The sequence below is a fragment of the Mustelus asterias genome, chromosome 8, assembly GCF_964213995.1.
Source record: "Mustelus asterias chromosome 8, sMusAst1.hap1.1, whole genome shotgun sequence".
In the NCBI taxonomy this organism is placed as follows: domain Eukaryota; kingdom Metazoa; phylum Chordata; class Chondrichthyes; order Carcharhiniformes; family Triakidae; genus Mustelus; species Mustelus asterias.
In genome coordinates, this window is record NC_135808.1 from 38371843 (window position 1) to 38398075 (window position 26233).

General features: G+C 43.9%; 3 protein-coding genes across 5 annotated transcripts in view; 2 read left to right on the forward strand and 1 right to left on the reverse strand.

The window, feature by feature from the left end:
* Positions 1-24555, reverse strand: part of LOC144497071 (uncharacterized) — a 42482-nt gene extending 17927 nt beyond the window's left edge. The window contains exons 1-3 of one of the 3 annotated variants that reach the window (XM_078217814.1): positions 24520-24550; positions 22837-23143; positions 21666-22711 (exon numbers count right to left, since the gene is read on the reverse strand). In XM_078217814.1, coding sequence (XP_078073940.1) covers positions 21666-22711; positions 22837-22926 — 1136 coding nt within the window. In that variant the 5' untranslated portion in view covers positions 22927-23143; positions 24520-24550. Of the gene's footprint in view, positions 1-18487; positions 22712-22836; positions 23144-24519 lie in introns of those variants that run through there. The other 2 variants (XM_078217812.1, XM_078217813.1) reach the window with 2 other exon arrangements.
* Positions 1-26233, forward strand: part of LOC144497077 (uncharacterized) — a 192441-nt gene that overhangs the window by 88442 nt on the left and 77766 nt on the right. The gene's annotated exons all lie outside the window — the stretch shown is intronic.
* Positions 1-26233, forward strand: part of LOC144497102 (uncharacterized) — a 42841-nt gene that overhangs the window by 3807 nt on the left and 12801 nt on the right. The gene's annotated exons all lie outside the window — the stretch shown is intronic.

Genomic DNA, 26233 nt, shown 5'->3' on the forward strand with positions numbered 1-26233 from the left:
TCTTTTGCACCTTTCCAGTGTGTGTAAACTGTATCAAGGTTTACTGCTCCACCACTTGGTGTGAAGTTTGATCCTTGTTATCCAGGTGATTTCACAGAATCACTGAATTGTTAAAGCAGAGACAGAGGTCATATTCAGCCCTGGAAGTTTGAAACATTTCACATTATGAAACTACTTTGTATTATTCAGCAGTTGACTGAATGTCACTATTTCCAGGAAATGTATCATCTTTGCTCCATGTTTCTCTGTGATTCAGAATTTATAATCATTGTACTGTTCACAGTGAACTCCTCCTCATTGTTGTTTTGGGCAGCTGACTTCCCTTGACTTGGGTCCAAAATGTTTCCGAACTCTGTCAATGGGCTCACTAATGTTTTCAGTACCTATTTTGTGATTATTGATTCAGAGTTGGTTCAAGGTTTATGTGGTTTAATTCATTTGAATGCTTGCTCACAGAAGGCAGTAGCAGTTTGGCTTTGGTGTCGACTGCCTATACTCTGGATTGAAAGAGCCAATGGGAGTTGATTGTTTATCAGGTCTGCACTTTAAACAGAGCAAATACTAAATTTATAATTTACCATGTGGAAGGCAGGTGAAGCTCAGTTTGGATTTCATTAAGCAACAGTAGCTGGAAGATTTGCCTAGTTTGAAGCCAGAGGAAGAAATCTAAACAAGTGAATGAACCTTCAAGATTTGTGTAATATATAAGGGAACTCTTTTGGAGAAGTAGAAAGTAGAACTGAGTCCACAGCATAAGTAATGATAAATCACAGTATTCAGTTCATAGTGCTTGCTTTGTTTAATTATTTTAGATACAATAAAGTTTGCTTTTGTTTAAAAACATAACATTTTATGATGTGGTTCTGTTAGTTCATCGTGGGATGATCAGATTTCCCTTTAAACATTAAAGATCTCGAATAGGATGTTACACTCTGTATAAATTGGCTACCAAGTTTCTTACTATACAACACCGACTACATTTCATTGATACCTTGTGTTCATGAAAGTTGATACATAAATTCAAGTCTTTCTTCTTAGAGAAATGTATGCTTCCTGTGAGCTGGAAATTCTAAAGCCCACAGTGACATTGAGCTCATTAACATCAATGATTTTCATGTGCATGGTAAGTTAGGACAACACAGTGGCACAATGGCAAGCACTGCTGCCTCACACCACCAGGGACCCAGATTTAATTCTGGCCTTGAGTGACTGTCCATGTGGTTTGCACGTTCTCCCCGTGTCTGCGTGGGTTTCCTCCGTGTGCTCCGGTTTCCTAACCTCCCACAGTCCAAAGGTGTGTGGGTTAGATGGATTGCTAATGTGACACTTTGTATCCAACGATATACAAGTTAAGTAGATTAGTCATGGTAAATGCGCAGCTTTACAGGGATAGGGCGGTGGAGTGGGCCCAGATAGAATGCTCTTTCGGAAATCGGTGCAGACTTGATGCGCTGTAGGGATTCTATGGTCTTTAACACAGGAGGATTTGAGTACAGGAGTAAATATGTCTTGCTGCAATTGGTGAAACCCTATTACGGAGTGGACAGTTTTGGGTTCCTTACCCTAAGGAAGGATATACTTGCCATAAAGCGAGTGCACAGAGATTCACGAGACTGATTCCTGTGAAGGCAGATCTGTCCTATGAGGAAGATTGATGGGGATCGGGCCGATATTCTCTACAGTTTAGCAGAAAAAGAGGTGAGATCATTCAAACATGCAAAATTCTTACAGGGCTCAACAGGATAGGTACTGGAGGGATGTTTTCCTCAGGTGGGGTGGGGATGAAGTGGGTGTCTAGAACAAAGTGACAAATTAGATATAAGGTGGGACAATTAGGATTGAGATGAGGAGGATTTGTTCTCTGAGTGTGGCGAATCTTTGCAATTTTCTGCCTCAGGGGGCTGTGAAGGCTAAGTAATTGACTACGTTTAGGACAGAGATTGATAGATTTTGAGATATTAATGACAACAGGGGATATGGGGACAGTAGGGGAAAATGGTGCTGAGGTAACAGATCAGCCATGATTGAATGGTCGAGCAGTTTCAAGGGACAAAATGGCCTCTTCCTGTTCCTATTTCCTTTGTTCTATAAGCAATAAACTGTTTCCAGATGTCTTACTGCAGGGTCAATGTTTCAGTGAACAAGAACACACCACGTTGACAAATCAGGTGGTTTGGGTTAAGTGGAAAAGGTAAATTTATGCTAAGTTATAAATTGGTACAGAAAAACGGCAGACGAATATCAACGCAAAATTCAGCTTGCACCAAACTCTCAATCAACCAAAATAACAAACCATTTGAAAATGATGCTTCCCTGAATATGAAATGAATCTTGGAAGAGTGTAAGGTGAATATATCACACATATAGTGTAAAATAAAAGCAAAATACTGCGGATGCTGGAATCTGAAATGTTCTGACAAAGGGTCATCCAGACTCGAAGTGTTGGCTCTATTCTCTCCACAGATGCTGTCAGACCTGCTGAGATTTTCCAGCGTTTTCTCTTTTGTGTGTATGTGGCATTATTACATTGAGATATGATGGACTGAGAACATTCAGGTCTGCACAGACTCATCCCCTCTCCCTCACCATATTCAGGATAGCTGACAGGAGAATACAAGGATTACCCATGGTATTAGTCAAACATGATGTGGAGATGCTGCTATTGGACTGGGGTAAACACAGTAAGAGTTTTAACAACACCAGGTTAAAGTCCAACAGGTTTATTTGGTAGCAAATGCCATTAGCTTTCGGAGCGCTGCTCCTTCGTCAGATGGAGTGGATATCTGCTCGCAAACAAGGCACACAGAGACACAAAATCAAGTTACAGAGTACTGATTAGAATGCGAATCTTGACAGATAATCAAGTCTTAAAGCTGCAGACAATGTGAGTGGAGGGAGCATCAGGCACAGGTTAAAGAAATGTGTATTGTCTCCAGGCAGGACAGTCAGTGAGATTCTGCAAGTCCAGGAGGCAAGCTGTGGGGGTTACCGATAGTGTGACATGAACCCAAGATCCCGGTTTAGGCCATCCTCATGTGTGTGCGGAACTTGGCTATCAGTTTCTGCTCAGCGACTCTGCGCTGTCGTGTGGTCGTGAAGGCCACCTTGGAGAACGCTTACCCGAAGATCAGAGACCGAATGCCCGTGACCGCTGAAGTGCTCCCCCACAGGCTCTATTCTCTCCACAGATACTGTCTCAGAGGACTGTTCTCTTCCTGTGCCCTTGGTGGCAGAGGAGCCACAATCTGAGAGGTGTGCTGGCCTGGGCCAGAGTGGGGTTGGGGGGGGTGCGAACTGCCCTTGTGGGGAGGGCAGGTGGGAACCTCAATCTAGGATTCAAACTGCCCTTGGGAGGGGTGGTGAGCTGCCTTTTGGAGGTGGGTGGGCGGGAGAAAGGGGGAGCTGTTCTTCCAGGTTAAAAGTAGGCATGAATGTACGTAGAAAGTGAGGCAGGATGGTCCTTCAAAACATTGGCTCTATTCTCTCTTCACAGATGCTGTCAGATCTGCTGAGATTTTTCAGCATTTTCTGTTTTTGTTTCAGATTCCAGTATCCACTGTACTTTGCCTTTATCCTGGGTTTAATTGTTTGAAGAATCTATTTGGAGTGTTAAAATTTCACTCTATCTGTGGACATGAGCCTCAGATTGACTGGGTTAGATTTCACAACCATCTATTATCACAGTTAGGTATGCACTATTTCAGTTTGATTGACAGCTCCAAGTAGTTATGGACACTTTGAAGCGGGACTATGAATTTCAATATGGAGGATGTATTTGAATTTAGTGTTTATAAGGGATAATAAGGGGTAATTGATGGAAAGTAAATGTAGTAATTGAGTTTTTATGAACAACTATCGTTTAAAAAAATAAAGTATGCAATAGACACTTGGAATTTGATTTTATTTAACCTGAGCATGGTATTCCAAATGTGGATACTGGGTGAGCTGGTATGGGTGGTGTAAGGGCAATGAATGGGGGCACATGTTGGTCTGAGTTAGTATTAAGTTAGAGTAGAGTCAAGAAACGGCCATGTGGAGTGGCTGGGGGCAGAGGTTGACATGGAGGATATGAAGAGTCATGGAGATAGTTAGATACATAATTTTGCATGGCGAGTAGGAGGGGCCATGATCAGGGAAAGGTATAGGATGACACAGAGGATAAGGGGCCTGGGGGGGAGGAGTTTTGGGTCATCATTTGAGATGGATGGGATGTGGAGTGTGTGAGGTGTGATAGCTATTTCATGTTTCTCTCCTTTTTCAACTTCAATACAGTGCCATTTCTCCACCACAGACCTTACACCCAGCCTGTCTCCTCACACACCATCCTCTGCACTCATTCCAGGGTCACCCAGCACAACCCCTAGGGTACTCCACCACGCTGGAATGAAAATGCCAACTTCCAGGCCCTTTCCCCGGTTTGGTTTTGCTTCAGTCAAACAGTTCAGCACAAAGCCCTGAGTAAACAGGTCTCTCAGCTGGATCTTTTCTCAAAGCATAAGGGGCATTTCCACACCTAATTTCCCACAGGATAGTCAGACTGCCTGAACATTAGTGTGAATATTATGGGATGTAACTGATAAGAATATTGATCCATCACTTTGAATATTCAGTCCTGAACATAGAACAGTACAGCACAGAACGATGTTGTGCCGAGGGTGAACGTGTGTGAATATTACCGGATGCCATCTCTAAAAAGCTGCTCCTTCCCTGGTAACTAGATTTCTAGTGTGGGAACAGCATTCTTCATCCTCGGAGGCTTTCAAACTGACAACATCAGTGTGGCTGTGTAGTCTTGGATCTGATCAGATCAGATCAGAAAAGGAAGACCCACAGTTTAATGGGGACCAAGTAGAAATAGTCAAGAGATTGAAGTTTTTGGGTATCCAGATCACGAACAACCTGTCCTGGACTCTCCATGCCGACATTATCGTTAAGAAAGCCCATCAACGCCTCTATTTTCTCAGAATAAGGAAATTTGGCATGTCTGCTACGACTCTCACCAACTTTTACAGATGCACTATAGAAAGCATTCCTTCCGATTGTATCACAGCTTGGTATGGCTCCTGCTCTATCCAAAATGACAAGAAACTATAAATGGTCATGAACAAAGTCCAATCCATCACACAAATCAACCTCTCACCCATTGTCACAATCTACACTTCCTGCAGCCTCAGAAAAGCAGCCAGCATAATTAAGGACCCCACGCACTCTGGACATACTCTCTTCCACCTTCTTCCGTCGGGAAAAAGATACAAAGGTCTGAGGTCACGTACCAACCGACCCAACACAGCTTCTTCCCTGCTGCCATCAGATTTTTGAATGGACCTACCTTGCATTAAGTTGATCTTTCTCTACACCCTAGCTATGACTGTAACACTACATTCTGCACTCACTCCTTTCCTTTTCTATTAACGATATGCTTTGTCTGCATAGTGCACAAGAAATAATAATATACAGTGAAAAGTAATACACGTGACAATAATAAATCAAATCAAAGGCAGTAATAATGTGCAGTGGTGAGATCAGCACATACGCAGGGGAAAGGAGAACATCAGCGAGTGAAAGAGAACAAGCAGCTGACAGCCCTGCCCTATCCAAGGGTTGCTCCTGTAGAGGTTCGTCTTCTTTAGCTTCAATTTCAAAGGCTCATCATTCACCTCATCTGGTTCTGGTCCGTCCCCCTTTCCCGGAACATGCGGGACCATTCACCTCTCTTGGGATGTCTCTCCTCTCCCAGGCTGTACCAGTTTAGATCTTGTTTGAGAGTGATATTGTTCAGCATGCAATACACAAGACCATTCGCTCTCTCTCTGTCTTTCTGGGGAATACTGTGATCCACGCCCAGATGTATTCAGTACCTGAAACAGTTCTTCAACATCTCACTAGCTTTTCTCTATATGTCTCAGAGAGACATGAGCATCAAAAAGCAACAACACCTCCTCAGTGTGTATCATTCACAAAATAAAAAAACAGGAACACAAAGACGACACTGACACCTGCCACTCTAACTCAAACTGGAACAGGTTGGTGATCTGTAAACCAGTGGGGTTCCACAGGGATCAGCGCTGGGACCGCAACTGTTTATAATATATATATATATAGTTGGAGGACGGAAACGAAAGTACTGTAGCCAAATTTGCAGACGACACAAAAATAGGTGGAAAGGCAATTCTTGAGAAGGATAAAAACAGTTTACAAAGAGATATTTGATAGGTTAAGTGGGCAAAATTTTGGCAATTGGAAGATAATGTGGGGAAAATGAGAAGTTGGTCATTTTAGGACGGAGAACAAAATAACATAGTATTATTTCAATTGAGAAAAACTGCAGAAAGTTGCAACACAAAGGGACTTGGATGTACTTGTGCACGAAACACAGAAAGCTAGCACATAGGTACAGCAGGTAATCAGGAAGGTGAATGGAAAGTTAGCCCATATTTGAACGGGTTCGAGTTTAAGAGTAGGGAAGTCTTGCTGCAAATGTACAAGATACTGGTGAGACCACATCTGGAGTACAGTGAGCAGTTTTAGTCCCTTAATTTAAGGGAAGATATTATTTCATTGGAGGCAGTTCAGAGAAGGTTAACTAGGATGATCCCCGGTATGGAGAGATTGTCTTATGAGGAAAGGTTAAACAGGTTGGGACTCATCGGAATTTAGAACAACGAGAGGTGATCTCACTGAAACAAAAAGGATTCTTAAGGGGCTTGGCAGGGTAAATGGATGTTTCCCTCATGGGAGAGTCAGAGGGCATAGTCTCAGAATAAAGCGGTACCAATTTAAGAGGAAGAGAAATTGATGAGGAGAGATGGGCAGGAATTTCTTCTCTCAGAGGGTCATGTAACTTTGGAACTCCTTTCCACAAAGAGCTATGGGGGCAGAGTCCTTATGTATATTTAAGGCTGACATAATATTTTGATCAGTAAGGGTATCAAGGGTTACGGGGAAAGGGCAGGAAAGTGGATGTGAGGGATGTCGGATCAGCCATGATCCTATTGAATGGTGGAGCAGGTGCGGGCGGCCAAATGGCCTACTTGTGTTCCTAATTCCTATGGTCACCACTTTAAATCAAGTCAATCGTTCAGGCTGCCAGTTTGCAGGGAGAAAGCATTCTGTGCACAACCTTGGAACTCATCCCCTTAGAAATGGAATCGAATCCATCAGAAATATCATTAGTTGTCAGCTGTGGCTCAGTTAACACCCTTTGTCTCTGAGTAAGAAGGTTGTGAGTTCAAATCGTACATTACGGCATTGATTATACTTCCAACAATCTCTTCATTTCCTGTAAAGTGCTTTCAGATGTCTTGAGTTAATTAAAGTTGATAATAAATCAAAGTCTTTCTTTCTTAGGGAAAACTTATACTTCCTGTGAGCAAGAAATTCTAAACCCATTGATGAAGAATGTATACCAGCCCACAGTGACATTGACCAATATATTGTGTACAGGACTCTTACTGTACGCTCCTGAGTGTTTCAGTGAACAGGAAAACACCATGCTGACAAATCAGGTAGTTTGGATTAAGTTTTTAAAAAATTGAGAGTTACAAATCTTTCCAGAAGATTTCTGAAACAGCAAACACAATATTCATCTTACAACAAACTTGGAATCAGCTGAAATAACCAAGCATTTGAAAATAATTCAAGAACTTTCCTAGAACATGTAATGAATCTTGGAAGAGTGTAAGGTGAACATATCACACCATTATTATATCAAGGTATCATCGACTGAGGGAACTCAGGTTTGTCGAGATTCATCCCCACTCCCTCACCATGCTCAGGATAGTAGTCTTCCCAAACAGGAGAGTACAAACATTACCCATGGTCATAGAATCCCTACAATGCAGAAGGAGGCCATTCAGCCTATTGAGCCTGAATCGACAGCAGTCCCATCCAGGCCCTATCCCTGTAACCCTACGTATTTACCCTGCATCCCCCTGACATTAAGGGGTAATTTTACACGGCCAATCCACCTCTCCTGCATATCTTTGGACTGTGGGATTAAACCAGAGCACCCAGAGGAAACCCACACAGCACGGGAAGAACATGCAAACTCCACACAGGCAGTGACCCAAGGTCGGAATTGATCCCGAGTCCCTGGCGCTGTGAGGCAGCAGTACTAACCCTGTGCCACTATGCCTCCCAAGTATTAGTCAAACACCTATCACCTGAAGAGGATCTGTCTATAATTCACATCACCAACTAAAGCCGGGTCCGATTCTACTCCATACCCACTCTTGAGAGCTAGCTTACTTTAATAACACACACTCAAATCAGGGGAAATTCTCTCAGAATACTATGGACAGAAGTTTCTTTAAAATCTCTGTTCTTTAGTCTACCTTCCTAGTCTGATGTTCAGAAATGACACCAAACTTTAGTGACGCAGGATGGAGCTCATTGCCAACATAGAAACCTACCAATGGTTACAGAGATCCAGTGATCACATGGGTCCATGGACCAGTTTCCGCTCCTGGAAGACACTCTTCCCCCAGGTGAGTTGGACAGTTCTTTCTAATTCCCAACTCTCTGCCCTCTGACCCTCCATTCACCACATTGCTTCCGTAGCCGTCAATCTGGTTTAACCAATCCCTCATATCCACCTTCTACAATCTTGTTCCCAAAATTACCTTTATTCTCTACCTTCCTGATTGATCTCCCTGCTTTAAGTCCAGATAACAATTCTTCACAAAAAAGGGGACCGGAAATCTGGAACTCTCTCCCCATAAAAATCTGTTGAGAGTCAACTGAAAATTTCAAAACTGAGATTGATAGATTTATTGTTAGAAAAGGGGATTAAGGGTTACAGAGCCAAGGCAGGTAGACAGTGTTGATACGTATCAGCCATGATCTAATTGAACGGTTTTGCAGGCTCGAGAGATGACTCCAGTTCCTACATTCATTAAGTTCCTCTCGATTGTGCTCTCCACTCTCATCTCTAACAATTGGTCAGTGTCAGCCTCTTCAACCTCCAGCTGAGCTTCTGACCCCATACCCTCTTCATCACAAAGATCACCTCTTCCCCCTCTGTAACATCGCCCATTTCCAACACACCCACTTCCCCTGCTTTAGTCCATCTGGTGTTGAAATTCTCATCCATGCTGACTGTCTCCAGCCAGGATCCAATACACATCCCTTTAACCTATGCTTAACCCTTTCTCCACTCACATTGTCTGAAACTTTAAGACTTGATTACCTGTAAAGACTCGCGTTCCAACCATTATTTTGTAAATTGAGTTTGTGCCTTTATATGCCCTGTTTGTGAACTGAAATCCCACTCACCTGACGAAGGAGCAGTGCTCCAAAAGCTAGTGGCTTTTGCTACGAAATAAACCTGTTGGACTTTAACCTGGTGTTGTGAGACTTCTTACCACTTCTTGAATCGCTGCAGTCCACGTGCTGTGGGTTGACCCACAATGCCGTTTGGGAGGAAATTCCAAGATAATGCCGTTTGGGAGGGAATTCCAGGATTTTGCCTCAGCGACTGCGAAGTAATGGCAATATATTTCCAAGTCAGGAAGGTGTGTGGCTTGGAGAGGAATTTGCAGGTGGTGGTGTTCCCATGTACCTGTGGCTTTGTCCTTCAAGACTGGCTAGGCAAGTTCTACCCAGCATGGAACTTGAGTTCTTGGTCACCTGACCTGTTCTCTTAAAGGGGCATGCCACAACATGCATAATACTCCTCCCCTCTTACTTCAAACCCCCCCAAATAACAAATATACATTTTTAATTACTTAAATACACAATTCAATGATATGCAAAAACATGAACATCAACTGTGAATGGCAACATCAACGTCCATTAAAAGTCTATCTGGAGAACGACGGTTCCTGCATGATCATCTCGTTGCCACCTGTCTCTTCTTGGAAGTTCTTCTCTCCATTTCTGGAAGCTCGTGGATCTTTCTCGCTAACCTGTTACTGTCATCAGTAGCTTCTGCTGGCATTTCTTCTCTGTAAGAAGTTTATCAACACCAGGTTAAAGTCCAACAGGGTTATTTGGTAGCAAATGCCACTAGCTTTCGGAGCACTGCCCCTTCATCAGGTGGAATGGAGAAATGCTCACAAACAGGGCATACAGAGACACAAACTCAATTTACAGAATAATGATTGGAATGCAGTCTTTACAGATAATCAAGTCTTAAAGGTACAAACAATGTGAATGGAGGGAACATTAAGCACAGGTTAAAGAGATGTGTATTGTCTCCAGACAGGACTGTTAATGCTCCCTCCATTCACATTGTTTGTACCTTTAAGACTTGATTATCTGTAAAGACTGCATTCCAATCATTATTCTGTAAATTGAGTTTGTGACTCTGTATGCCCTGTTTGTGAGCATTTCTCCACTCCACCTGACGAAGGGGCAGCGCTCCGAAAGCTAGTGGCATTTGCTACCAAATAAACCTGTTGGACTTTAACCTGGTGTTGTTAAACTTCTTACTGTGTTTACCCCAGTCCAACGCCGGCATCTCCACATCATTTCTTCTCTGGTCAGGACTCCCTGAATTTCAGGAACACAAGACTCAGTCAGTTCCTCGGGCTTCTCTTGCAATAATTCTGGATCATGGAGGACTTCCCTGCTTTGATGTGCAATAGCCACCAGCAGACCTGTGTGTCTCCTCCAGACCTGTTTGTCCTGGGTCTGACAGTGTATGACACTGGCCCCATCTGAGTCTGTAGTGTATGACACTGGCCACCACTGTTGCAGGAACCCATTTTATCCTCGCCATGTAGTTCCTCGCCAACAGTTCCCCCTTCATGAACTTCCTCAACTTTCTCTCTCTTCGAGCCATCTGCCCTTCTTGGTTCTTTCACATCTCCTTTGGCCCTATCAGGTCAAATGTGGTCCTTAATTTGTGGCCAAATATCAATAATGGCATAACTATAGGGTTCATGGTGGGAGATATAGGAAGGATATCAGAGGTAGGTTCTTCACGCAGAGAGTGGTTGGGGTGTGGAATGGACTGCCTGCAGTGATAGTGGAGTCAGACACTTTAGGAACATTTAAGCAGTTATTGGATAGGCACATGGAGCACACCAGGATGGTAGGGAGTGGGATAGCTTGATCTTGGTTTCAGATGAAGGTCGGCACAACATCGTGGGCCGAAGGGCCTGTTCTGTGCTGTAATGTTCTATGTCTATGTCTATGTTCTATGTTCTAATGCTGGAGAACATTGGGTTGTTGCATGGGGTGTGCTGCGATATGTGTTTAAGAATCGATTCACTCACCTTCCAAGGAATCCCTCTCCTTGGAAACCTTAAGTGCCTGTTTTAAGGTGTAGACGAACCTTCCGGCCCGGCCATTTGTTGCAGGGTGCTGTGGAGCCGATCTCACCTGTCGGACTCTTTGGTGGTCGATAGTCCTCAAATTCCTTCGCTACAAATTGTGGCCCGTTATCACTCACTAATTGATCAGGGCTTCCAAACTGAGCAAACAACTCATTGAGGTGCTTAATATTTGCCTCTGCAGACACTGACTTCATAATTGCTACCACTGGCCATTTCAAGTATTCATCGACCACCACCACCAATAGCATCTTTCCTTCCACCAGACTTGTGAAATCTGCATAGATCCTTTGCCAAGGGGCTTCAGGCCATTCCCATTGGTGGAATGGTGACAAAAGCAATGCTTTCTGCACTACAGCACAAGATTCACAAGCCTTCTCTTCGATCTGAGAGTCAACACTTGGCCACCAAAAATAGCTCCTGGCCATTGCTTTCGTCTGCACCACACCCAGATGCCCTTGGTGCACTTGATCCAGCATCTTCCTACATAACGTAGGAGGAATGACCATTCTCAAACCCCACAAATGACATCCATCCATTACAGACAACTCCCATCTCAAATCAGGTTGATTCCTATGAATAGTCTTCCTCTTTAGTCTAAATCCATTATTTGACTTAAGACTGGGTCATTTCTTGTGGCGTTTCGAATGCTGATACTGGTGCTTTATCATCAGATGAAAACACATAATTTTCAAATGCCAATTAGGAACATCCATTCTTCCAGGGAGAGGTAGCCTTGAAAGTGCATCATGCTGTTCAGGATGTCTATACCAAATGTCATAGGTATACCGATCAAAACAGTGCCCATCATTGTAAGTGTGTTGCTGCCATAGATGGTATTCTTGTGTATGGCCCAAAGAGGGTGGTCAGGGGCCTGTGATCAGTTAACAGCACAAAGTGCCAGACGTATAAAAAATGGGAAAATTTATTCACCCCACATATGATTCTTAAACATTCCTTCTTGACCTGCCCATATCTTTCTTCTGTTTTTGTCAAGGACCTCGATGCAAAGGCCTTTCTTCTCCATTGGACAATACGTGTAACAATACAGCACCATAGGCGAGGCATCGCAGGCTAATTGCAGTGGCAACTTCAGATCAAAGTGTACCAACACTTCCAACCTTCATAAGGCATGTTTTAGCTCCCAGTAAAATTCTTCAAACCCCTGGGTCCATCTCCATAGTCAGCCTTTACCAAGCAGATGGTGTAAAGGTTTCAGTACAGTGGCCAAATCTGGCACAAACCTGCCTTAATATTTGATCAATCCCAGGAATGATAGTAACTGTAATATATTCTCTGTCTGGGAGCTTTCATGATGGCCTTGATTTCTTGGGTGCCTTGTGCAATCCCTCACTCTCAATGACGTGCCCTAGGAATTCAATCGAATCTTTAAAGAATTTGCATTTCTCTTTCTTTACTGGCAGGTTATGTTCCTGCCACCTTCTAAGGGTCTCTCCAAAGTTCTTCAAATGGTCATCCTTGGTGCAGCACATCACCAAACGTAGTCCAGGTAACAGTGGACTTCAGGTAACCTACTTAGAATTTGATCCATTGCCTTTTGGGAAAGAGCTGAAGCCGACGTAACACTGAAAGGAAGATGCTTACAACAGAAAAGCCCCCAATGAGTTATGATTGTCAGAGGTGGTTGGGACTCTTCTGCAACTTCCATTTGAAGATAGGCTTGAGATAAGTCCATCTTCGAAAATTTCTCCCCTCCTTCCAATCCAATAAGGCATCAATCAGAGGAAGTGCACACAGTACAGTTACTTTGAAATCCCCACAGATTCTTACCATGCCATCAGTCTTCAAAACTGGAACAGATGTTCTAATTCGGCCTCTATCTTCGGCCTAATCATGTGTGGCACTAGATGTGCCTTCAGGCTTCTTCGACGAGCCTCTGACTTAAGTTGGATCTTTATCTCGACCCCTTTCATCTCACTCAGTGTCCCTTTGAATATGTCCTTGTATCTCTCTGTGACATCCTGTAACCTTGTCTTCGAATCGCCAGCCTCTTTACCATGCTCCACTTTTTAAAGCAGACATTAAAAGATATTTGAATAAATATGTCTCTGCCCCTCCCCACCTCACCTTCTCATATTCAGCAATGACCCATCATCAAAACTCAGCCTGTAAATCAGAAGGGAAATGCTTCCAATAAACACACTCAATATCCAACACACAGCTCCAATCAAACAGCTCAGCGCTCTGATTGACGGCTCTCACAGCCAATCAATGTGAAAGTTGACCACTCACAAATTACCAATCAAGCGCACAGTGAGGGCGGGGTTTCACTGACTCCGTTCTCTGCCCAGTTCTGCGCAGCCGATTTCGAAACAGACTCTCACTCGGTCAGAACTCCATTACTCATGCGGCATGTGGACCTGAGCCTCTGCAGTGAGGGGCGGCAGTATGGAATCGGGGGCGGGGGCAGCCTGCGGTGCCTGATGGGAGTTGTAGTTCTATCGCGCGCAGCGGCGGTTGGCTCCCAGCGTTCGGGAGTTGGAATGTGAGGAAGCGCGAGCCCGAGCGGCTGAATCGAATTGAAAAGCAGAGATTGACCCTTGGTAGGAACCAGAGCGATGGCGGTGGGAAGATTCACCATTGCAGGAGATTCTGTGTATACAACTGAAGAGGAAAAAGTCCCACAAGTCACAGCAGTCCCACTGACTGGAGAACACAGAAGAGTTGTAGGGGGAGGATAGTGTGGTTGGCCGTGTCAAAGGCTGCAGAGGGGTTGCTTCTCTCTCCACAGATGTTTCCTGACCTGAGGATTTCCAGCATTTTCTGAATCTCTGTCAGATTTCTAGCATTAAAGCCCATTAAAGTTAAAGTTTATTTATTAGTCACAAGTAAGGTTTACATTAACACTGCAATGAAGTTCAGAATTTCAGAATGAGAGAGGAAACTGGAACACCCGGAGTACTACAGTGCTGCCCCTGAGATTCCAAGAGCTGTCTGATTGCACTTTTGGGAAGTGTAGACTGAGTTGATTTGATGGAGTTTTGAAAATAACAACAGTTTGTCTTCATGTGGACAAATTATTTCAATTTGAGAGGTTAGGGAGAATTAAATGTCATATTTACAAGTTATGCAAGTTCAGAACTACAGATTCATCAATCATTAAAATCAACAAGGACATTTTATTTTTTTTAAAATCAGACATATGACTATAATAATACTGGGGTCCATTTTTGGAGGAAATTGAAAAGCAGAGAAGTGATGTTGAACTTATCTGGTTTAGATCACACTTGGAGAGCTATACACAGTTCAGATCAACATATTGAAAAAGGATAGAGAGGAACTGGAGAAACTGCAAAAAAACATTGATAAGGATGATGTTGAGAATGGAGAGATTGTAACTATCAGGAGAGACTGAACAGATTAACACTCTTTTCCCCAGAAAGAGAAAGATTGAATCATAGAATCATAGAAACCCTACAGTATAGAAAGAGGCCATTTGGCCCATCGAGTCTGCACCGACCACAATCCCACCCAGGCCCTACCCCCATATCCCCACATTTTTACCAGCTAATCCCTCTAATCTACGCATCTCAGGACACTAAGGGGCAATTTTTAGCATAGCCAATCAACCTAACCCGCACATCTTTGGACTGTGGGAGGAAACCGGAGCACCCGGAGGAAACCCATGCAGACACGAGGAGAATGTGCAAACTCCACACAGACAGTGACCCAAGCCGGGAATCGAACCCAGGTCCCTGGAGCTGTGAAGCAGCAGTGCTAACCACTGTGCCACCATGCCGGTCTGTTTCTTTGGGGGGTGGGTGGGGCGGCGGTGCATCCTAAAAATATTTAAAATGATGAATTATAAAATTAAGAACTCGGGGGTAAATGGAGAAATGTTCCCCCTTGTGTGGGGGAGTCCAAAACAAGGAGCCTGAAATATAAGATGGTCAATAGTCCTGAGATGCGTAGGTTAGAGGGAGTAGCGGGTAAATATGTAGGGATATGGGGTTAGGGCCTGGGTGGGATTGTGGTCGGTGCAGACTCGATGGGCCAAATGGCCTCTTTCTGCACTGTAGGGTTTCTATGATTTCTTCTATGAATAATAAATCCAACAAGGAATTCAGGGGAACATCTTCCCAGCAGATTGATTAGAATGTGGAACTCAATAGGGAATGGTTGGGGCAAATAGTTTTGATGTACTTTGATAACATAGTTTGGTTAAGGTATGATGCTATGAGTATGTCCCAATCACCATTATCACATACCCCAGGTACGTCCTGTCCTAACAGCAAGACTGAGACACCAGAAGTGGGCCACAGTGGTATACAATCAGGTGGGAGTTACTCTGTGAGTCCTTAACATTGACTTTGAACCCACAAGATCAGAAGTATCATCATTCACTGATGATACACAATGTTCAGCACCATTCAAGATTCCTCAGACACAAAAGCATGTGCAGCAATAAAATGCAACATTCAAGCCTGGACTGTTAAGTGGCAAGTGACATTCAGACCACACGGTGTGAGGTTTAAGTTTTATTTGAACTTAAAATCTCAAATGAATACAATTAGAATTTACCAATTTAGGCAACAGGACTTATTTTAATGAAGTAACTCAGGAAGTCTTTAAAAAGTTGTAGATTGATACTTGCCAAATACAGGGTGTGATGATACTGTACTATTGATATATTTTATGTTTCTGCAGAATGTTTTAAAGTTCAGGTTTTTTCCTGCAAGGAACCGGTATGTCTGGAAAACATGCAGCTCAGATGGACAGCAGGATACTCATTTTAGCCATGTAATGTTTATTTAGGAAGGGGCTAATAAACTATTGTTTATAAATGGAGATTTCCCCTGGGTTTGTGTTTTGATGAAAGAAATGGGAGGTGTGTTTAGGTATGCAGGGTCATGCAATGAGATGGTTAATAGCTAGGTTCATAGCAGAGAAACTGTTTCAGCTGCTGGCTGTAGCTGTTGAAAGACAGAAATCTGCTCTCTCTTTCTCTGCAAAGTCTGACAGCTTCAAGACTTTCTATGCTCATTTATAGCAAGTATACCTGTGTTTGCTAATTATATTTAAAGTGGGTTTTAAGTCAATAGGAAGCTTATTTAGTTGTTTATTTAGAACTGAAATAGTCATTAGTTAGAAATTAGAGTTGCTTCTTTTCATGTTCAAAGATTGTTCAATGGTTAAGATTTAAACTGATTCATTTGTGAGAGTTATTCTTAAACTGTTATGAATAAAGCTTGTTTTGATAAAAGATTACTAATTTTTAACGAAATTACTCCTGGAGTGAAGCGTACTTGCCTCACGTTTATCCCAAAATAGATAAAGTATTGGGGTCCAGTCTGGCTTCATAATATACCTTGGGATTCTGATCTGGGATCCTAACAAGGGTGGGACTTGAACAGCGTATTACAGCCTATGCTTTCTGGTTCAGCCTCGGGCACAGCTTGACACTCGGTTTCTGTTCTCTGTAAACTCTACTTCCCAGTTGACAATAGGCACTTGTTGGACAGCTTGCTCAGTGAAAGCTGCTGCTTTTCACTCATTCCAAGCCACAACCCACAGCATCATCAATTATGTTATTGCATTCTGAATGGCCTGAGGTGAGGCAAATTCTTAATTGTCTTAAGGATTGCGTGATCAAGGTGTGACTTGTCGAGGTGGTGCATGATCAGTTTCTAATTGGTTTCTCAAGGTTGATGGTCACTTATTGACATAATTTCCCATTGTCCCTTGACTGGTCCTCTAGTGCCAATTTCTTGTGGGACCATCCCCCTCATTAGAGTTTTGTTTCAGTTACTCTTATAGCTTCTTGCTAAGCTAAAAGAATGTTTCACGAAGCCTCATTTAACTGGTATTAAATCAGACCCCTAACTGCGACTCATATTTTGAACAGATTCTTTGAAGGCTGATATTTCTGTGGTTACTTTACTTTTGAAATGAAGGACAGAATGGTCAAGTTGATTATAACCTGAAAACTAATAAAGAAGTTTATTAAGTGGGTTATGTAGTGAACATAGAGAATATAAGTGAGAATGGTTTTGATGTCTGCTCTTATTTCAGATAAGGTAGCACATGATGTCTGGAAACGTGGAGTCATGGGTTCAGAAAGCGATATCAGTGTGTTCTGTAGAACTTCATTAAAACACATGCTTATCAATCTGTTTTTGTTGGAAGAACTGGTTTGCTATAGTGTGTTTTGTTGTATCTGTCAGTGTTTGGTATAAGTTGATCTTTCTTAGGGAAATGTTATGCTTCCTATGAACTGGAAATTATAAACAAAGAACAACAAAGAACAAAGAACAATACAGCACAGGAACAGGCCCTTCGGCCCTCCAAGCCCGCGCCGCTCCCCGGTCCAGGATTGAATCCTGAATCCAGGATCCCCGCCCAATTTTCCAGCCTATCTACATACCAATATCCTATCCACCGAGCTGTCCCCCACAGCTACGATGCTTTGTTCATTACAACCTATTAACTCACCCCCACCCCCCCATTCCAGACCATGTGATCTCCAGGGAGAGGCGAAAACCCAGAGTGAAAAACCCCAGGGCCAATATGGGGAAAAAAAATCTGGGAAATTCCTCTCCGACCCCCTTAGGCGATCGAAACGAGTCCAGGAGATCACAATGGCCCTGATCGGAAAATGCTTCCCAACCCTAGTCATTTCCACTTCCACGAGAAACAAGGAACAATTAGCCCGCGCCGCTCCCTGGTCCAAACTAGACCACTCTTTTGTATCCCTCCATTCCCACTCCGTTCATATAGCTGTCTAGATAAGTCTTAAACGTTCCCAGTGTGTCCGCCTCCACCACCTTGCCCGGCAACACATTCCAGGCCCCCACGACCCTCTGTGTGAAATATGTCCTTCTGATATCTGTGTTAAACCTCCCCCCCTTCACCTTGAACCTATGACCCCTCGTGAACGTCACCACCGACCCGGGGAAAAGCTTCCCACCGTTCACCCTATCTATGCCTTTCATAATTTTATACACCTCTATTAAGTCTCCCCTCATCCTCCGTCTTTCCAAGGAGAACAACCCCAGTTTCCCCAATCTCTCCTCATAACCAAGCCCCTCCATACCAGGCAACATCCTGGTAAACCTCCTCTGTACTCTCTCCAAAGCCTCCACGTCCTTCTGGTAGTGTGGCGACCAGAACTGGACGCAGTATTCCAAATGCGGCCGAACCAACGTTCTATACAACCGCAACATCAGACCCCAACTTTTATACTCTATGCCCCGTCCTATAAAGGCAAGCATGCCATATGCCTTCTTCACCACCTTCTCCACCTGTGACGTCACCTTCAAAGATCTGTGGACTTGCACACCCAGGTCCCTCCAACCCATTGATGGAGGAAGTATACCAGCCCACAGTGACATTGACCAATATATTGTGTACAGGATTCTTACTGTAGGCTCCTGAGTGTTTCAGTGAACAGGAACACACCATGCTGACAAATCAGGTGGTTGGAATAAAGCTAAAAATGCTGATTTTATGGTGAAGTGAAATTTATACATAAGATGGATAAAGCAGCTGACAAACAAATTAATTGTGTGGGTTTGTGAGCTAAACATCTGTGGAGCAACTAACAAAAGATCAGGTAAACAATAATAACATGTACAGCTTACACCAAACTTTGAATCAAACAGAATAACAAAGCTTTCCAAAATGACTCGAGATCTTTCCCAAAACATGAAATAAATCTTGGAAGTGTGTAAGGTGATCGTATCACACCAATATTACATCAAGGTATGATGGGCTAAGGGAACTCAGGTCTGTACAGACTCACCCCCACTCCCTCACCATACTCAGGATTTTAGTCCTCACAGATAGCAGAGTACAAGCTTTACCCATGGTACTAGTCAAACACCCATCACCTGAAGAGGATCTATTTATAATTCACATTATCAACTAAAGCAGTGTCCGATTCTATCCCATACCCACTCCTGTGAGGTGGCTCAATTTACCAGCACAGGGGTGCAGCATTAAAATTTGAACTCAAGTTTTCAGGGCTAGTGACAGGAAGGCAGGTAGAGCAGGAGTCCCTGAGTGTATCTCACTATCCAACCAGTATTCAGTTCTGAATACTGATGAAAGTGTTATTTGATCTGGGAAGTGCAGCCAGACCCAAGTCCATCGCACCACAGCTGGTTCAGCTGTACAGGAGGCACAGAAGACTGGATGAGTAATACTGATTGGAGATTCAATAGTTAGGGGAACAGACTGACATTTCTGAGACAGCAGATGCGAATCCAGGATGATTTGTTTCCTCCCTGATGCCAGGGTGAAGGATGTCACTGAACAGCTGCAGAGCACCCTAAAGTGTGAACAGCTAGAGGTCATGGTCCTAATAAGCTCCAACGACATGGATAGAGAAGGGGATGTGGTCCTCCAGTCAGAATTTAGGGAACAAGATAGAAAATCAAAAAATTGGACCTATCTCCAGATTCCTCCTGCTACCAGGCACGAGTATAGAAATGGGAGTATAAAATAGATGAATCTATGACTGGGGAGATGGAGCAGGATGGAGGCTTTCCTGGGACACTGGGATCAGTTCTGGGGGAGATGGGACCAATTCTGCTCTCCCAAATACTCACAAGACAGGCCATTCTTTCTCAATTTGTGCGTAGCATCATTCAGTTTATGTTAATGCACTGGACACAAACACAACTGGTTGTCTGTGCTATATGAGGGTTGCTCCAAGACCCGTTTCACTGGCATCTCACTGCAAGGTGACTTCATCATTAATATCACGGCACCTCAGCACTGGCGCTGTCGTCACTCATTGTTTGATTTTGAAATCTACTTGTTCTGCCTCCCAATATCACTGAACATCCTTTGCAGTGAGCTTCACATTCTGACAAATCAGTAAGATCTTAATTAGAGTGTTCCTGTATTTAATTTATTTTTACAGGATGTCAGTGTCACTGGCTAGACAATCATGTATTTCCTATCCCTTTATAGTTGCTCTTCAGAGGATGGTGGTGAGATGCCTTGAACCACTGCAGTCTAGATGCTGTAGGTACAACCACTGTGCTATTAGGGAGGCACTTCCAGAATTTTGACCCAGCGAAAGTGAAGGAATGGCGATATATTTCCAAGTCAGGATGAGTGGCTTGATGGGGAACTTCAGATGGTGGTTTTCCCAGGTATCTGCTGCTCTTGTCCCTGTATATAGTAATGGGTTTGGAAGGTGCTGTTGAAGGAAACCTTGATGAGTCCATGCAGTGCATTTTGTAAATGGTATACATGTTGCAATTGTTCGTTGGTGGTGGAGAGATTGAATGTTTGTGGAAAGGGTAGCAATCAAGCTGGCTGTTTTGTCTTGAATGGTTTCGAGCTGCTGGAGTTGCACTCATCCAGGCAAGTGGAGAGTATTCCATTACACTCCTGGCTTCTGTTTTATAGATGATAAGACAGGTTTTCGAAAGGCAGGATGTAACTCATTCATTGTAGGATTCCTAGCCTTTGATCTGCTCTGGTAGCCACAGTAGTTATATGGCTAGTTTTGAAACCCTCCTCAGAGAAGAATATTCGAGAAATTACTACGGTTCCATTAGTGGAATTTCTGGAACAAACTTTGGAACTTGTAGGATCTCATATTAATGGCAACCCGTACAGTATTGCATTGTGCATAGTAATTTATTTCTATGGCTAGACCAGTTCAGTTTCTGGTCAATGGTAACCCTCATGATGTTGATAGCGGGGGATTCAGCATTGGTAATGCTACTGAATCTGATTGGAGATGGTCACTGCCTGGAACTTATGTGGCACAAATGTTACTTGCCACCCCAAACCTGGATGTTGTCCAGGTCTTGTTGTATTTGTACGTGGACTGCTACAGTATTTGAAGAGTTGCAAATGACACTGAGCATTTTGAAGTCATCAGCAAATGCCCCACTTCTGACCTTATGATAGAAGGAAGGTCATTGATGAAGCAGCTGAAGATGGGTTGGGCCTAGAACACTATTCTGAAGAACTCCTGCAGTGATATCCTGGAGCTGAGTTGATTGACCTCTAATCACCACAACCATCTACCTTTGTGTCAGGCATGACTCCAACCAGTAGAGGGTTTTCCCACTGATTCCCAGGGTTCCATGATAGCATACTTGGTCAAATGCTGCCTTGATGTCAAAGGCTTACCTCACCTCTGCATTCAGTTCACGGATATTTCAGGAGGTCCAAGAACTGTGTGAAGGCTTTATTTCAGAATTCACACCGATAGAGCTTCTCCCCTACTTAATCACAAATCTCACACTTGTAGGGTTATTCCACTGTGTGGATCATCTGATGGAGTTGGATCATTGAGCATGTGAAGAAAGATTTGTAACGTACCTCATGCTTTATGCTGTGTGAATGCATTGGTGTTTGCGGAAAACTGATGACGACGAGAATGATTTGTCACACACATCACACGAGAATGGCTTCTCTCCTGTGTGGGTGCGTTTATGCGCACGGAGGTTTCCCAATAGTGAGAATGATTTGTCACACACCTCACACGTGAACGGTTTCTCCCCTGTGTGGCTCCTTTGGTGGACCACTAGGGTCGAGGACCTTGAGAATGATTTGTCACACACCTCACACCTGAATGGTTTCTCCCCTGTGTGAATTCGTAGGTGTCTGCGGAGATCCGCTGATGCTGAGAATGATTTGTTGCACACCTCACACCCAAATGGTTTCTCCCCTGTGTGAATGCGCTGGTGTTTCTGCAGGGTCCATGACCATGGGAATGATTTGTCACAGATTTCACACGTGAATGGTTTCTCCCCTGTGTGAATACGTTGGTGTACACGGAGATCCGATGATGCTGTGAATGATTTCATACACATCTCACAGGTAAATGGTTTCTCACCTGTGTGAATACGTAAGTGTCTACAGAGATCCGATGATGCTGAGAATGATTTCTTACACACCTCACACATGAAGCGTTTTTCCCCTGTGTGAATGCGTTGGTGTCGACGGAGATCTGAGGATGATGAGAATGAGTTTTTACACACTTCACATGTGAATGGTTTCTCACCTGTGTGAATGCGTTGGTGTACACGAAGACTCGATGCTGACAAGAATGATTTTTCACACACATCACACATGAATGGTTTCTCCCCTGTGTGAATGCGTTGGTGGGCGTGGAGGCTCGATGACTGTGAGAATGATTTGTTGCACACGTCACAAGTGAATGGCATATCCCCAGTGTGAATTTGCCAGTGTTTCACCAGGGTAGATAATTGTGCAAAACTCTTGTTACAGACCTCACATTCAAATGGTTTCTCCCCAGTGTGAATTCGTCGGTGATTCACCAGGACTGATAATTGTGTAAAGCCCTTGTGACACACCTCACATTCAAATGGCTTCTCCCCAGTGTGACAGCGTCGGTGAGCGTCTAATGTCGATGGATATTTGAAAGCTCGATCACACACCTCACATTTCAATGGTTTGTCTGCCATGTAGCTGTCCTTCTGTCCCTAGAGGGAGAACAGATGATGAGTGTTAGATCTTGAGCCTGTTAGATCTTGAGCCTGTGGATCCCCCCCACCTATAAGAATGAGTCAGTGGTTTATGAAGCTTGATGAATGATTGACGCACTCACCACACTTGGAGCCCACTCACTTCTTCCCAGCCTCACCTGACGGATCACCCACAGCCGAATCTTCGGAAAGATTGGTTCTGATTGTTCCATACAATTGACCAGTTTCAGATCGGATGATATGTCAAAACTTCCCTGACCCGACCGATTTCCAGATGATGGTTTCACTGCCAAACCTTCTCGGTGTTGAGCAATGCTGTGAAGGGACTGGATGTCTTCCCACAGTTATGCACGAATTCACACTGGGTGATGGTCAGGATCTATCTGCGATGTCTATCTGTATTTTCTGGTGTCGCACGGTGCAATCCTTCTGTAAAACAGGAAAAGGAAACATGATTTCCTCCAACTCTCTCTGCTCCTTTGCTGAAGGGGCTGACTCTTCAGTTAGAAACTGTTCCACAGTGAGTGCCAGTCTGCTATTCCCCTGTGTGGGGGTGGATCAGATACAGGTCCTCCTTTTTTCCTCACTTGACTGACACACACACTATTTTCAGTAGCAACATTGGATAGTGATCAGGAGCAGACAACGTGGCTACTTTCTTTCCTTCACCCAGACTCCATCTTCCCAGGCACAGTGAGGGCAATGGAAAAGACAATCAGGTGAAGTGAAGCTCAATTCATTGAGCTTGAGTCATGCAGGCAAATTCCAGTTTTACTCAGAGTACATGCTTAATTTGAAAAACACTCAGGAGAGATATTAATTCAGTCGGGATTTTGAAATTTCTCCCTTGTTCTCCAAAATAATTTGAAGAAAACACACCGGGCAGGAAGTGCTAAAAGCTAAGGAAAATATTGCTTCAGTGTAGCTGATTGAAGGGTTCTGGTTTATCCTGGGAAATTAGATACACTGCACTCACCCAGCCTTCACATCCCAACTCTTTCCGCTCCTTTGCTGAAGGGACTGACGCTTCAGTTACAGACAGTTCCACAGTGAGTGCCAGTCTGCTATTCTCCTATGTGGGGATCAGATACAAGTCTTCATCCTCACTTGACTCACATCCCTGTTTCCAGCTGGGGCACTGAATAGTGACCAGGAGCAAACAATGTGGCTACTTTCTTTCCTCCACCCAGATCCCCATCTTTCCAGGCACCATGAGGGCGATGGAAACGTCGGGCGGTGTGTAAAACTGGCTATCAATTCGCTATGGACTTGAGTCAAGCTGGCAAAAACAGGAAGCGCTGGATACGAAGGAAAATATTGCTTCAGTGTAGCTGATTGAAGGGTTGTGTTTATTCTGGGAAATTAGACACACTGAACTCACTCAGACTGCACATCCCAAATTCAACTACCAGACACAGCACTGGGCAAAACGATCAAATACAAGGCCAGACTTCTAGGAAAGGCCGAGGCCTTCAGGTGTAATCTTAAAAGACATTTCAATAAATGTTTCTCTGTCCCTCCCAGATAATTACACCTCACCTTATATTCAGCAATGACCCATCAACAAAACTCAGCCTGTAAATCGGAAGGAAAATGCTTCCAATAAACACACTCAAATTCCAACACACAGCTCCAATCAAACAGCTCAGCACAAAGCACCGCGTTAACAGGTCTCTCAGCTGGATCTTCTCACACAGCATAAAGGGCATTTCCACACCTGATTCCCCACAGGATAGTCAGACTGCCTGAACATTAGTGTGAATATTATGCAATGTAATTATTATAAATTCTGCTCCTTCACTCACCATCTCCTCACTTGGTTTTCAGTCCCTACAGGAAGTGAAGCAGCTGTGAAAGAGGAAGAGGAGGGAATGGGCAGAGTGGGTGGGCTCTCTGATTGACGTCTCTCACAGCCAATCCTAATATTTCTGGAGTAACACGAGTTTCCCGAAGCTTGGGAAACTGACCGGTGAAACGGAGGCGACTTTGAGCAGCAAATCAGGTGGAGAGTTAAACTTATTATTGTCCCATCTGAATAAAACCTTACTTATTGCAACTGTTATCTCAGTTTCCCTGGTAAATGTTTGACAGCGATTTCTAGTATGGGAATAGCATTCTTCATCTTCGGAGGCATGTCAGGCAGTGGTGGTATGTAATGGTTGGGTCAGCACACACTGAGAGAGGGACACAGGAGAGAGTGAGGTCCAAAGAGGACAAGTTGACCCAGTGATCCTGGGAGATTGACTTGTTGACTCGGAGTATGCTGAGTAGATAGTTTGATATCTTACAGCCCTATCCTGTCCAAGGATTACTTGCTGTGGAGGTTCAGCTTCCCTCAGCTCCAATTTCTGACTCATTCAGCTCTTACGGTTATTCTTTTCGGATGTCCTGACCCATCATCTCCCCCGAGATGTCACCTCCTGTCACCTCTCCAGGGATATCTGTTCCATTTTTCTCTTGTTATGAAGGCCGATCACCAATGGGTCTCCCAGTGGGCTTAGTGGTATATGAGCTGTTTTATTGAGCAAGTGGAGACTCGTCCATTGGGAAGTGGTCAGTGGGGCTATTTGAACCTGTTACTACATCCGGACTGTTATTGTTGATCCCAAGGTAGAGACTATCTGACTAAGCCGCAGCCATGACTCTTTCCTTTGGTGCATAATAAAGGGAATGATGGGAAACTGGCATTTGACTGACTCACTACATTGGAGACAAGCAGAAAAATTTTCCCCTTCTTTCGTTTGGACAACTGCCATATATTAAGAATCTTTTCCGGTAAGAAAAAGCCATTATAGCTCTTCATCATAGAAATCATAGAAACTCTAGAGTGCAGAAGGAGGCCATTCGGCCCATCAAGTCTGCACCGACCACAATCTCACCCAGGCCCTACCCCCATATCCCTACACATTTTACCCGCTAATCCCTCTAACCTACACATCTCAGGACACTAAGGGACAATTTTAGCATGGCCAATCAACCTAACCTGCACATCTTTGGACTGTGGGGGGAAACCGGAGCACCCGGAGGAAACCCACGCAGACACGAGGAGAATGTGCAAACTCCACACAGACAGTGACCCAAGCCGGGAATCGAACCCAGGTCACTGGAGCTGTGAAGCAGCAGTGCTAACCACTCTGCTACCGTGCCGCCCTTGTCTTGTCGTTTGTCTTGTCGGGACACTTAAGACTGCGTCCAATACACTGCACGCATTTGTTACCTCTTCAGTGCTAACAGCATTGAAGGAAACAAGAAGTGCTACTGTTCAGAGCATGCTTTCAGTGTAGTAAGAAATTTGACCTATCCGGATGCCTTCATCTCAGAAAACTTTAATGAGTCAGTAGACCTAGAAAAAAAACACTACAATCAGAAACAGTTGTGATTTTCCAGTGATATCGTTTCAACATGAATGGGAGAACTCCTGTGGAACATCTTTATTAGGTTGTGGAAATTAGCTGAAAATTGCGAATAATAAAATGTTGTAAGACAGATTGGTATCTGGCATAAATGACCTAACCGTCC